The 13151-nt window shown below is 41.8% G+C and overlaps 1 protein-coding gene across 1 annotated transcript in view; it reads left to right on the forward strand.

The window, feature by feature from the left end:
• Positions 1-13151, forward strand: part of arrdc1b (arrestin domain containing 1b) — a 63498-nt gene that overhangs the window by 25900 nt on the left and 24447 nt on the right. The window contains exon 2 of the mRNA XM_050053410.1: positions 11189-11299. Coding sequence (XP_049909367.1) covers positions 11189-11299 — 111 coding nt within the window. The remainder of the gene's footprint in view (positions 1-11188; positions 11300-13151) is intronic.

Genomic DNA, 13151 nt, shown 5'->3' on the forward strand with positions numbered 1-13151 from the left:
CTCTTGCTCTGCTATCTCTGTGCTCGCAGTCATTTTCACACTGAGGCAGGTGCGATGACGTCATCGACGATAGGACGGTAGAGCGCAAATCTCTACCGTGGGCCAAATTTATATCATTTCTACTGTCTACCGCATATACCGTGCAGCCCTAGTACAGCCCCTGAAACAACAGCAGAACCAAATCAAAACTTCCATTTACAAATTCTCACACAATCCGGACATTTATCCAGTCGTATGTGCAGCACTTCTCAAACAGACAACCTTTTCTGACGGGGAACAGAAGTGAAAGTGAAACTCATCTACGCTTTCTTCAAAGTCAGAGTCTGTTAACAAAAACAGTAATTTTACCTCGCTGAACACGGAAGCTTCTGGTTGATTACTGCCTCGATTGGTAGTTTGTTTGTGTTAGTACACAATAACACAAACTGACTGATCGAAGCAGTGGTAGACCAGCAGCTCCTGTGTTTAGTGAGGTAAAATTACTATTTTTGTCAATGGCGTCTTTCATTTAAGAGAGCATAGGCAAGTTTCACTTTAACTTCAGTTACCTGTCGTAAAGGGCTGTCTGTTCGGGAAGCACTGAGCATATGGCGGGATAAATGAGACTTGGATTATACTGATGAGTTGTGTGAGAGTTTGCAAACAGATTTTTTGATGTAGATTTGCTGTTGTTTACCGCAGACCCTTTTACTTTAATTCATTAAGAATTTTCTTCGTTCACCAGAGGTATGCAAGGGGAACAAAGTTTCCTTTGCAAATTTAGTGTAACATGGAGTGAGTAATTGATACACAAATGGTCATTTGGGGGGTGAAGTCAATATAGGTGCTTTCAATGCTGCCATCAATGTAAGAAGTTTCACATAAATTAGATGTACTACATGTTTAGGAGCATCCCAGGTTTAAGATGTTGAGCCATCAGGTATAAAAATCCATCAGGTTAATTGATTATAAGTTTTCCCAACCAGCTATGTGTAATGTTAACTGAACTGCTGCATCCTCCTCAGGTTTTGTGGTTTGTAGCCGTTCTGCAGAGGCTTCATTTAAAACAGTCCGGTCTTATCACACAGACACTGCTCTGGGAGTTTCTGTGCCTCATTATGCTGGAATGTATATATGACGTCCGAGGAGCCTTTTAGTGCATGTGAGGAATGTTGATCAATTCAAACAGCCTCTTCTAATCTCATTCACACTCCTGACCCACTTAAGGATGAAATCCTAGTGGATGTAAGACAGAGTCCTCCTCTGGTGTGTTGTGTCTGAGAGGTCGGGGGGTTTCCTTATTCTGCTTTGTTCTGGTAAAGTTCAGACCTTGAGCAAACTGAGGCTCCTTTGTGCTTCCAGCCGTCAGCTGAAACTGGACTCAGTTTAATCAGTGTAAATAAGGAACTGACATTATCAGCACAGCTTCCCTGCGCGCTTCCCCATTAACTCCCAAGCTGACTCATTTTTCCCATGCACTGATGTAACAGACAGCAAGCTCTGACTTAATGGTTTTTCACAGTGCGGCCTGTTTTTCCTTGAAAAGTTAATCAGTTGTTGCCAAAGTCATTTTTCTCACTCAAGTGTTTAGTATCGTTATGCTTGTGCAAACATAATTTTCTGTACAGAAACTCAGTCGTGAAATAAAGCTGCTCTTTGTTTGGAAAATCTGATGGCAGAGCAAACAACAGTATTGTGTAACTGGCACTTAGTTTCAGGAAAGACGCCCTGAAGGACAAATTTCCTGCGCAGGGAGAGACAGAAAATGAAAGCTGGAATGGCATCAACAACTTCACCAAAAAGTGTGAGGCAAAAAATATCTCCAAGATATTCTTAGAGTCAACATTCAACCACAGTACTTGCCCACTCACAGAAATTGCTAATTGCTAACAGTTAAGCTAGTCCTCACTGGGGAACCTAAACATAGGGTGAACTGACAATGATAAGTCTTTATGCACGTGGTAATTGGCCACGTTATAAGTAATATTAATGATGATTATAACTTTATTTAGCGCTTTTCAAAAACAAGTTACAGCATGCTTTACAAAGACACAAAAACACAGAAGAAAATACTTGAAAAAGTAGATTTGATAAAATAATAAAGACAAATGAGGTATGAATTACTAAAACACAGTAAAAACAAGTTAATTAAAATGGAAAAAGTGCCTTTTTTAGAGATATTCTAAAGAAGAATTGCTGGCCTGATCTCCTTTGGCAGGTCATTCCAGAATTCTGGGGCCGTGACTCCAAAAAGTCTCCTCTGGTTTGTTGCCTTGACCTAAAGTGCAACACACACTACCGCCATATGCCACGCGTCATTAGATTCTCATATGCCACGCACCTCCATTATATTCTATGAACAAACCCACACCAGCGTTGTAGTATCAACTCCGGTTGCAGCTTTCAAAGGGGTATCTGGATGCTTAACGTTATTAAGTTTTTCAAATTTTTAATAAGACGATTTTGATAAGAAACTCACCCGTGAAATCCAAGTTGTTGTTGCCTCAAAGTTTTTCCACTTCTTCCGTTACTAGCAGTTGGCAACCGTTGGCAACTAGTGTAGGTACAGCCACCTAGCGGGCTGGGGTGGGAAGTACACTTAGTGTCGACGGCGCCGCTGTGCGCCGCTGTGCGCCGCTGTGCGCTGCTGCCAATGTGTGCTGGGGGGCAGCACTTGACGGCCACAGCGCCGTGCCGGCGGCAGTGTGTGTTGCACATAAGCATTATTGCCTAATCTCTGCCCAAGGATCTCATGCTGCATTCAGGATAGAGTTCTCAGCAGGCCGAAAAAATTACAACCCGAACCAAACCGACCTGTGTGAGTTGAATCCTGAGCCTGACTCATCTGAGATCATGACATAAAATACTGAGACTGAGCCCGACCAAGTCCCGTCCCCCTAAAAAGCACTAATCGGCTTCTAACGCCATGGAAAATGGATCAGCTCGGTGGATCACCGACTTTCCACACTGTGTTTTCAAGCAAGAGAAGCTCGCTGCTCTGGCCAGGATAAAGGATAGCGAGCCCGGAATGGAGCCTGGCTGCACCCTCTGACACCGACGTTGACAGTTCACCAGCCCCACCTCATCTATTGTCTCACAAGGCTGGCTATACAAGACCCTACCTGACCCAGCCAATCAGCGCACATTTTTGTCCATGAACTCGGTCCCACCCGTCTGGCTTTTTGGGACCTGTCGGGTTCAGGTTGAGAATGAGAACTCTAATTCAGGCTCATAAGGGGTTAGGAGGTTAGGGAGTCAGTGATATGATTAGGGGTCATTCCCAAACATGGTTTTAAAGTTTTCATTAAAAGAAATGATTGAAAATGATTGATACAGTGTAGAGATGCTTAACTACGTGTTATATGGACTCATCTACTGGATTTTGTGAGTAGTCTTGCTCCAGCATCTTGAACTCGTTGAAGTTTGGAGGGGTTGTGTTGGGTGAGACAGGAATACGGTAAGTTACAGTAGTCTACGCAGGATGTAATGACAGCGTGGCTGACAGTTTCTAGATTCTTAGAAGATAAAAAACATAACATTTTCGAGATGTTACGAAGTTGCACAAAGCAAGATTGGATGACTGACTTCATCCTGGTCCATGTTGAGTTTGTCAAAGCTACCACCCAGACTTCTTCACTGGGATTTGATGCAACAGGGTAGAGAACATTGGTGAAAAGAGAAGTAGGGCTGGGTATTGAACCTAAGGGCATTTTTTGTGCTGACCAAATTGTATTGATAGCACTTAGGATCAAAGCTGTCAAGAACGGAAGGCTGGCATGAATTTCTGGTTAGATTCGTATTTATTCCTGATTTCAATAAAGAAATGTTCCTCTTTTAGACTTTTTATTCATGCAACGTTCTTCTTTGGTATTTAGAATTTGTAAAGTTTGGCTTCTTTTGTTGAAAGGAGAGAAAAAAATGCTGATATTTCTTACAGTGATATGTCTAAAGTAGCATTTTGGTGTCAGACTCAGTACCAGAAGTCAAGTATTGTTTCACTATCTTTTTCTCTGCTGAATCTGTTTCTTATCTTACGACATGTTTGTTTGACTTGATCATCCCCTCTGGGACTTTCCTCCAGCCAAGTGCACTAAAAACAGGATATACTTTACAGATAGACAATGGCACACAACAGACAGTCTCACCTTCCTGAATTATCCACATACTCATCAGTACCACACCTTTGGCTCCCACCCACATCCTCCATGACCCACCAACACCCTGTTCTCACCCACATCACAGAACCCTTTGATACAGCACAACGCAGCCAGATCTGGAGACGCTACGGGTTACATTTTCTCTCCTCCATACGTCTGCCCACACAGTCTAGTTCGTAAAATCTAATGAGTAGTAGCACCACAATCATCTCCGCCTACAGACACTCTCATTGAACCGTGGAGAGGACCTGGACAGACTCCAGTGTGTTGGCAACAAATCTAGGCAGCTGCTGAGTCAGAGCACGCTCTGCTGCTGGCTTCCCTCTTACTACTGAGTGTCAGTCTCCCTCAGGCTGTGGTTTATTCTGTGGAGAGATGGCTCCTGGCTTAGATTCCTTTGCTGGCAGTAACAAGGTGTGATCCGGTAGCTGCTGGTGTGCAGACGAGTTGGAAACTGTCGGCTTCACAAAGATCTTGGGAATTGCACTGCAGTATTTTAGTCTTTAAACTTCTGAAGTTTGTTAAAGGACTACTTGTTAGAGCTGGGCATCGCAGATCAAAGCGTGGATCTGGAACTTCAAGGATTGTTTCTCGCTTCAGATGGATTTGGAAACTGATTCAAGTGGTGCAGTTTGGGCACCGATCATAAACCACACTGTCCTTACTGTGCCCAAAGCATTCATTACCAAATGGTTCCATTACTTACTCATGCTGTTACTATATTTTATTTTAAGTTTTTGTTCTTTTCGTGTATTTAAGCACGTTCCTGCCACCTGTCAAAGCTGCTTGACTGATGTTCTGAGTTTGCACAGAAATGCTGTCATTAAGCACTTTTTGATCCACCTGTTTTTGTGGTCATTTTCAATACACACAGCCTTTATGAGTGAAAATGATTTTTAAAGGAAGACAGAAAGAAAGCTTGCATATTGCTGTGGTTTTCATGCTTGGCTGCAGTGGAAAAGATGCCTAGTCACCCAAGAGAAATGCAATAAAACCTACCAGAAAAATATTTTTTTTGAATAAACAATGACATCTGCTTCGGTGTATTTTAGTGTAGATGCACCACCCATATGTTGGTGCTACTCACTATTACATTCCTCCACTCCACCAGAAAGCCTAGGAATAAGGATTAAACACAGCAGGGTGTCAGGCAGAGATGCTGAGTCACATGACTTGGACTTGAGATATAAATTTGCTGACTTCATACTCAGCTTGATAAAATCAAAAAAGACATCTACATGTAAATATGGGGCCCTTATACTTCTGTAACCTGATGTACTGATGAGTTGCACCCTTTCTCATAATCTGAGGTGTTAATTAGTGTACATAGTAGGGCTGACCTTCGACTTCATTTTTGAAAATTGAAGCTTCGATTCTGGTTGCTGATAAGTAGTGTTTAACTTTTGATTTAACACTAAAAATTAAAACCCTCGGCGCGCACTGCAACGCAAGCAGACAGATGCGCGACTCAGAGCGCAGTGGACCAGTGGAAAATGTCACCATCAGCATATTATTTTACATCAATAAAATCTATTTTATCATTATTTTGAGTCACATTGTTGAAAGAATTTAGTTGTCTGTGTTCAAGCAGGATAATAGGTCTCCATTCACTGCACCTTGAGCTTTCTATTTCCTGTCGGAGATGGTCCCCCCAAAAAACGGGAGGAAAAAAAAGGCTGAATATTCTAATTTATTTATTTTTTTTCACAATCGAGCCTGTACCATCGAATGAAGCTTCGAAGCTTCAAATTTTTTGAGTCAGCCCTAGTACATAGTATGGTACACAATTTTATATTTATTAAATGTACCATGTAAAATATGTATCATGCATGTATATATTTTTGTGTATAAACATGCATCGATATATTTATGTACATAATGCTCTGCCTCGGTTGTTTTCCCCGTCTTTTGTTTCCTTTGTCCTGTCTTGTTGTAGTTTGCTGAAATTTTTCGACTTGTGGTGTATCTTATTGGTTATATTATGTTGTTGTTTGTTTATTTCTTTGGGTTTTTTGCTTGTTGTTGGTTTGTTTGAAAAAAAAAAAGAGAAAATTACAAAGAAAATTAAAAAAAAAGAAAAAAGACTTGCAACTTGACTTGGATTATACCACCAGTGGGCTCGTAACTTTACTTGGACTTTGGCCTCTTGGCTTAAAAATGCTTATTTAATTTCCCCGAAGGTCGAAGATTTAAAAAAATATGTTATTTAAAAAGTGTGCCATGAATCAATTCCTGAAGTGGACACTTATACCACAGGTCCACTTTGTTTGAAGCAAGTTGTAGGACAGAACTATGAAGAACGGACGAGCCAGTTTGAAAATTTTTTGCCATTTATAAACTTGATTTAAAAAATACGACAAATTTTGAACAGCATTCATTATTTGTACATTTAATATAATATCACTCGGATGTTAAAATGGCATTACATATATTGAGGAACACATATGGACTTGAAACTCAAAGTTTAGGACTTGGGACATGATGTCGAAGGGTTCAGACTTGTTTTTTCATGTGTGCAGTCGGGCAAAGGGTTCAGAAATTTACTTGGGCCTATCCAAATTTTTATTTATGAGCAGTTATCAAGTAGGGGTGGGAATCACCAGAGGATCCACAATACGATATTATCACAATACTTAAGTCACGATACAATATTATTGTGATTCTAAATATGTTGCGATATGTTGAGTATTGCGATAAAATATGTTGTGATTTACAACTTTTTTTAACTATAAATTGTGTCCCAAAAGGAAACCTTTTCAGTCTATTCGTGTCATGTCAGCCATTTTTTTGCATCTAGTAGACTGAATTTGTATTTGTAATATCACTAATTTATATAATAAAAAAAATATACTTGGCATTGAGTGATGATACAATTTTGCCTCACAAAAATGCGGCATTGATTTTTTGAGCTTCAGTTGGTCTTTACCCGCCGCCCCTTTTTCAAGTGCCTGATTGGTGCTGCACATCTCTGAACTCTAGCGATGAGAAAGAAGTGAAATGGCTCACTCCTTCCCTGCTTCCATCATCAGCTCCTGTGTTTAATTTAATTTTTACCACTTTGCCAGATCGGGCAAATGAGTTGCTAGATTTACTGGCTTGACGTGGCATTATATTTGCTCTGGGCAGTTGGGCAGTCCTTAATGTTGAGCCCTGCTTTGGACTTGTCTGTCTTAACCTGGGACTTGAGTGCAAAGACTTGAGACTTACTTGTGACTTCCAAATCAATGACAGTCTCACCTCTGGTGTCATGTGACCTGATGTTCTAGGTGGCATATCCTGCTACATAACCTCAAGATCACTGGTTTGACTCCTAATTCATTCGTTAATATAATAGGCTAAATGCCATTCTAGGTGTCACGCTGGATTATAGTTACTGATGTTCTCTATTAATTATGTCATGGACTTACTGCCCTCATGGTATCTGCAGTGAAACGTGATGACATGTCTGGATGTGCGTTTCGTCAAACACATCATCACCACTCCTGGCCCATCTGGCTCCATGCGTCTGTTGGAGAGGTCAGGCCATTATTCAGCCGCAGACAGCCAGTCTCTCTGCCAAAGCAGCCCATCTCTTATGACACAACTATTCACTATTCAGCTGTGCTGCAGCCGCTCTTCCTGCTGCTGCTGCTGCTGCTGCCGGGGATATTAACAGATTACCCCTGCGCTGACCTTTCATAGGCTGAGCTCTTCACTTTTCCACAACAGACAGCTGTAAACAATATCTCGTTGCAATAATGGCTCTGTTTTTCTGTCATATTTGTCCACTTCACACGTCTACTGTTGCTTCTGTGTGATGACTCCGGTGAGCTTTCAGGGTGTGTTAATGTGGAGTATAAAGTAGGGCTGCCACAATTAGTCGACTAATCGATGACTAATCAACTATTAAAGTAATCGGTGACTATTTTGGTAGTCGACTAATCGGTTTGAGTCATTTTTCATAGCAAAGTACTATAAAAGTACCCCAAAATACTCTTGCTGCAGCTTCTTACGTTCAGATATTGGCAGCTTTACACACTCTCCCATGATGGTGAACTAAAACCCTTTGGTGTGAGTATGAAACAAGATATTAGATGACGTAATTTTGGGGTTTGGGCGAGACAGACTGACATTTTTCAACATTTTAACACATTTTTCGATGAAAGGATTAGTCGAATAATCGCATAAATAATCGACAGATTAGTCGACAATGAAAATAATCGTTAGTGGCAGCCCTAGTATAAAGGTATTATTCTCCTTCATGAATGAGGCAGATGGCCGGAGGAGCAGATTGCCGGGTTTAGTTAATGACCACATAAATGGACAATAGTCTGCGTGGCTGAAGGGCAGCGCTCCGTCTCGCTGCAGATTTTTTGTTTTTTGTTGTTACCAGCAGCAGAGGTTCCTCCCTCTTCTCCCAAACTGTGCCAACAGTCGTGCCGGTGTGGAGAGCCCAGCCATCTGCCACTTTGTGTGAGTGTGTGTGCTCTGTGATGCCAGCACAGGATCCTGCGTGGGTGTGAGCCTGAGATTGGTCAAACACATTCTGAGGCATGATGGGGTTTTTTTACATCAGAGCTTGTGTCTTGATTTTTTGTATCATACCAGAATTCTTCTCAGGTACCAAATCAAAAAATGACACGCAGGGTCGGGCAAAATGACAACAACAGGTAGACATTTTGTTTCACTCCTATGAGGTTACTATCCTGAATATCTCTGCTCGTATCAGACCATTGTAGGGGATGCTGCAAATCAATAAACAATCCGAGTAGTGGATTACTAGGATGCTTGCATCAATGTAATGTAATGTAAAGTTCCTTGTCATGTCATTCCACTGCTTTGGTGCATCTCTACAACTTGCTCCACCAGCCGGTTGACATTTTTGGTTTCAACTGAAATATCTTAACAACTATTTGAAGAATTGCCATGAACTTTTGCACATAATATTTATGGTGACTTGAGGATAAATCCTACTGGCTTCAGAGACATTTCTTCTAGTGCCATTAGCTATGAAATTTTGTTACATTCATGTCTTCTTCAGGGTGCTTTTCAGGGACTTGGTGATCTTTTAACGTTTCATGTTGCAACACCATCAAGTCAAATTTTAATTTGCACAGTACTTTGGTTAGTGTCCTGTAAAACTAATGACCTTTCCATCACCCTCAGCTGCACCTTGTGTTTAGTGCTCATTAGAAGATGTTTGCACAGTAAACACGATAAATATTCTACGCGCTAACCATGAAAGGAAAAAACGAAGGAGAGATTCAGATGTCACACTGGGGTCACAAAACATTAAGAGTGATACTTATCCCTAACCGTCTGTCTGCTTATGAGAATACTGAGATAATACTGAGGCTGGGCCATCTTTCTGTTTAATCCTCGGGCTTCTGTCACAGTTTTGGTTTGTGTGCGCGTGTGTATGCATGCATTATCAGAGAGATTTCATTTCCTCACAGACAGATCAACAGAAAGACAAGAGGGATAGAGAGGGAGGGGGGCAGACAGACAGAGAGGCTGTGTTCAGAGTACAGAGCTGCAGTGCTGTTTCTGTGGTGTACTTCAGTCCTTTTCCTTGTTGGTGGACTGTTGATGTTTACCAACAGATTATATCTAGGTCTGAGAAGTGAAGCTGATGCGGAAGTGCCTTTAACTTGCATTCGTTCTAACAGCCAGTAGGGGGCAAATCCACTGGTTGTAGAAAGAAGTCAGACTGCATACGAGAATTACCCTAATTCTCACTTCCTCAGTAAATATTTTCGTATTATGTTATGGTCTCAATCACTAGTTTAAAGTCTCCCTCAACACAGCATGATGTTCATTTTGTAGAATATGGTCCCAGCTAGAGTAAAATAGACGACAAATCAGGGTATGCTTTGGGAAGTGGTTCCCAACTGGTCCAGCCACGAGGTCCAGATTTCTCCTTACTCATTAGCTCAAGGTCCACACAGGTTAATACATGCATCATACTTTCATGTAGCCATGTTGTCCAGCTAGTTTGCTGTCTCTGTCAAATAGCTGTCTGTTAGCAACTCTGGTTCTGAGTCATCATAACTGTGAGAACCCCTGGTCTGTGGTCGTAGAACATGATCAGCACCAGTGTGAACCTTTAAAGGCTTTTGTGTGGAGTAGAAATGTTTTTATCATTTAGATCTTTGACTCAAGTGTGAGAAGACAACATCATTTCCTGTTCTCGAAGCAGCTGCACAGGAGCTGCTTAGATTCACCAGCTTTCTTGTGGTTAAATCATCAACTGCCACAGAAAACAACTCCAAATGCATTTACCTCACATTAAAAGCCACGCTCACTTCCCTTTGCTTTACAGCAAAGAGCAACAACAACCAGTACTATGCTGTTATGTATTTTCTTTTTTGCCCAAATCAGTTTTTTAGGCATTTAGCACAGATTTAAACAGGCAGGAAAACATCTGATCCAGGTTCAGTTGAGAAAAAAAGAGTAAGGCCCTTTGTATTCGTTCATGCATTCTTCTGTTTATATTATCAGTAATCTTTATAAAAACCGGAGCTTTATCTAACCTGTTGCATCATCACAAGCATCATCACCCCTGTAAAACGCAGGTGTAGCATGACTCTGCAGGTGACGAACAAACAGTGCCATGATCCACTTCAGTGAGCTCTTTGGTTTCACAACAGCTCCCTGATAAAGTTTCTCCTCCGCCCTTCCATCTGTTGACAGAAACACCATTCACAGCCTGTTGTGATTAATAACCACTCCAGCAGAATGACCAGCACCAGAGGCCCATAATGATTTAGTTAGGCGTCCCTCTTTGCAAGTCTTTCTCATGCTAATCAGTGTATATAGTGCTGGTGGTCTGTATTTGTCACACTGTGGTGCCCAAACTGACTGTGCTTATATGTGACAACTGTTTCTCTTTCCAAATAAAACTAATGTGAACGATGATTCCCATGGCAGTGTTCCCGGGACTGTTAAGGAAAATGATTGTTAAAAGTTTCATATGCGAGGTTGGAAGTTTCCTACTAATCCCTGCTGTAAAGATATCATCAAACACGTAAAGGATCGACGATTGATTGTTTTTCTCTCTCCTCTTTCCACAGCCATCAAGGTGAACTGTCAGGGATCATGTGGGATCTCCAGCAGAATGAACGATGCGTCATGGGCTCTGGAGGAGCAGTACTTCAACAGCACGTTGTCTGTTGCTGACAAAGGTGATGACAGTAAAAGCTTGATGATGTTTTTTTTTTAGCATTTCTGCTTGTTTGACCTCATCTAAACACCTGCGTGCTTGAATGGTGGGTTTAATTTACAGGCTTTGGATTTTCATTCTAAGGGTGCTTTCAGAGCTAGAGTTGTCTTGCTTTGGTCTGAATCAGGGACCAGTTTGTTGCAAAGTTGCATAATTGCCTAGAGTTGGTTCGTGTCCTCATGGCAGCATTTACAAGCTTAGAAGATCAAATGCCTTGTGCGAGAAAGCTCGATTGGTCAGAATTTCCATGTGGGAAAAATCCAGGAAGTAAACAAAACGTTGAAGAAGAGTACACTTGCAAGATAAATGTGACACTTTCTAATGTCACAATGGAGGGACAACTACGCAGGTTGATTTTAGCGCTGCTCATCGTGGACTATATTGCTGTCATTGTTTATTTTAGTCAAACCATACAGTTTGAAAACGAGGCGCGGCTCCAACTAGAAAACAATGTTTTGATGCATTGGATGTGCTGAATGTGCATATTAAGGCAGTACAGGAGGAGGTGCACATTAATAATCCTCCAGGACTGTAACATGCTCATGTTTAACCCAAACAATGCGTCATGTGACTGCAGTTGGTTCAGATCCAGGTCGGAACACGTTCTCACCACAAACAAACCGCACCAGAGTTCATTTGTTACCGGACCGAGACCACCTCTTCAAGAAGGTCTTGGTCCAGTTGTTTTGGTGCGCACCTGAGTGTGATTGCTGTGTTCACACCTGCCCACATGAACCGCACTCAGGGGGCAAACAAACTTGAGTTCGATTGAACTGAACCAAACAGGGCAGGTGTGAAAGCACCCTACAATTCTAAAAGTCATACCAGTATTCTCACATGTTCTGTCCGTTCGGTGCATAGACAAAAAACTATTCATTGGCAGACACTTTTCTAACTTTCCAGGCAACTGTTGATGTTCATTCATATTTGTGCACACTAAAGACTTAGTGGATAATCCATTTGATTTGTACTACAGTGTACAGTTGAGTAGAAACCAATGCTAGCCTGCCTCTCCAAACTGGGGGCATGCCGACTAACATCTACTGTATGTAACGCACCGACTGTGGATAAGTACCTTAAACAACCCCACCTTAAAAGATCCGAACTATCCCTGTAAGGAAAAATGTCTGAACGTGAAAAAACACTGGTATGGTCCTTTAACAGCACAGCCCCTCACCCTTATGTGCGTGTGCAGATTCTCAGCTGACATCCTCTGTATGAAACAAACTCTCTCTCCTCTGAAAGCACTGAAATGTCAGAAGCTTCACATGCCTGTCAACAACACTATGACGTGACTGAAGACTGTCTTTCACCTCATTTGGTTTGTGGGAAATCTGCTGCAACAGGCTTAATCTCACAATGGCAGCAGCAGGTTTTTATGGCTGTGTAGTGAGGAGTTAAAGCCTCAATCAGTCAGAGTAGCAGTCCCCTGCAGTGATGTTCCAGCCGGCCTCTCTGCATGCTGCCTCTCTGAGGTGAGACGTGGTTATCAGTGTCCAGCAGAGTCTGATGAGAAGGTTGGACATGCTCCACAGAGGACAGGTTTAATTTTTTCTTTACCATCCTGCCCTGCTGCACTGATGCCTGGCTTAGCTGCGGAAATGAGAGCTTACAGGACCTTTTGTTGAGAGCGTGATCTTCCATCTTTTGTATTTGTTGCTGATACCACCCGCAACCAGAAGGTGAAATGTGCCGTGCATGCATGCATGAAATGTGTTGTAAATGCAAATCGCACTGTGGGACTTAATGGCAGCAATTCGAGCATGTAATCCATGCTGGTTGAGATACCAAGAAGCAGTTCAATGTTTAACTCT

The sequence above is a fragment of the Epinephelus moara genome, chromosome 9 (assembly GCF_006386435.1).
Source record: "Epinephelus moara isolate mb chromosome 9, YSFRI_EMoa_1.0, whole genome shotgun sequence".
NCBI lineage: Eukaryota > Metazoa > Chordata > Actinopteri > Perciformes > Serranidae > Epinephelus > Epinephelus moara.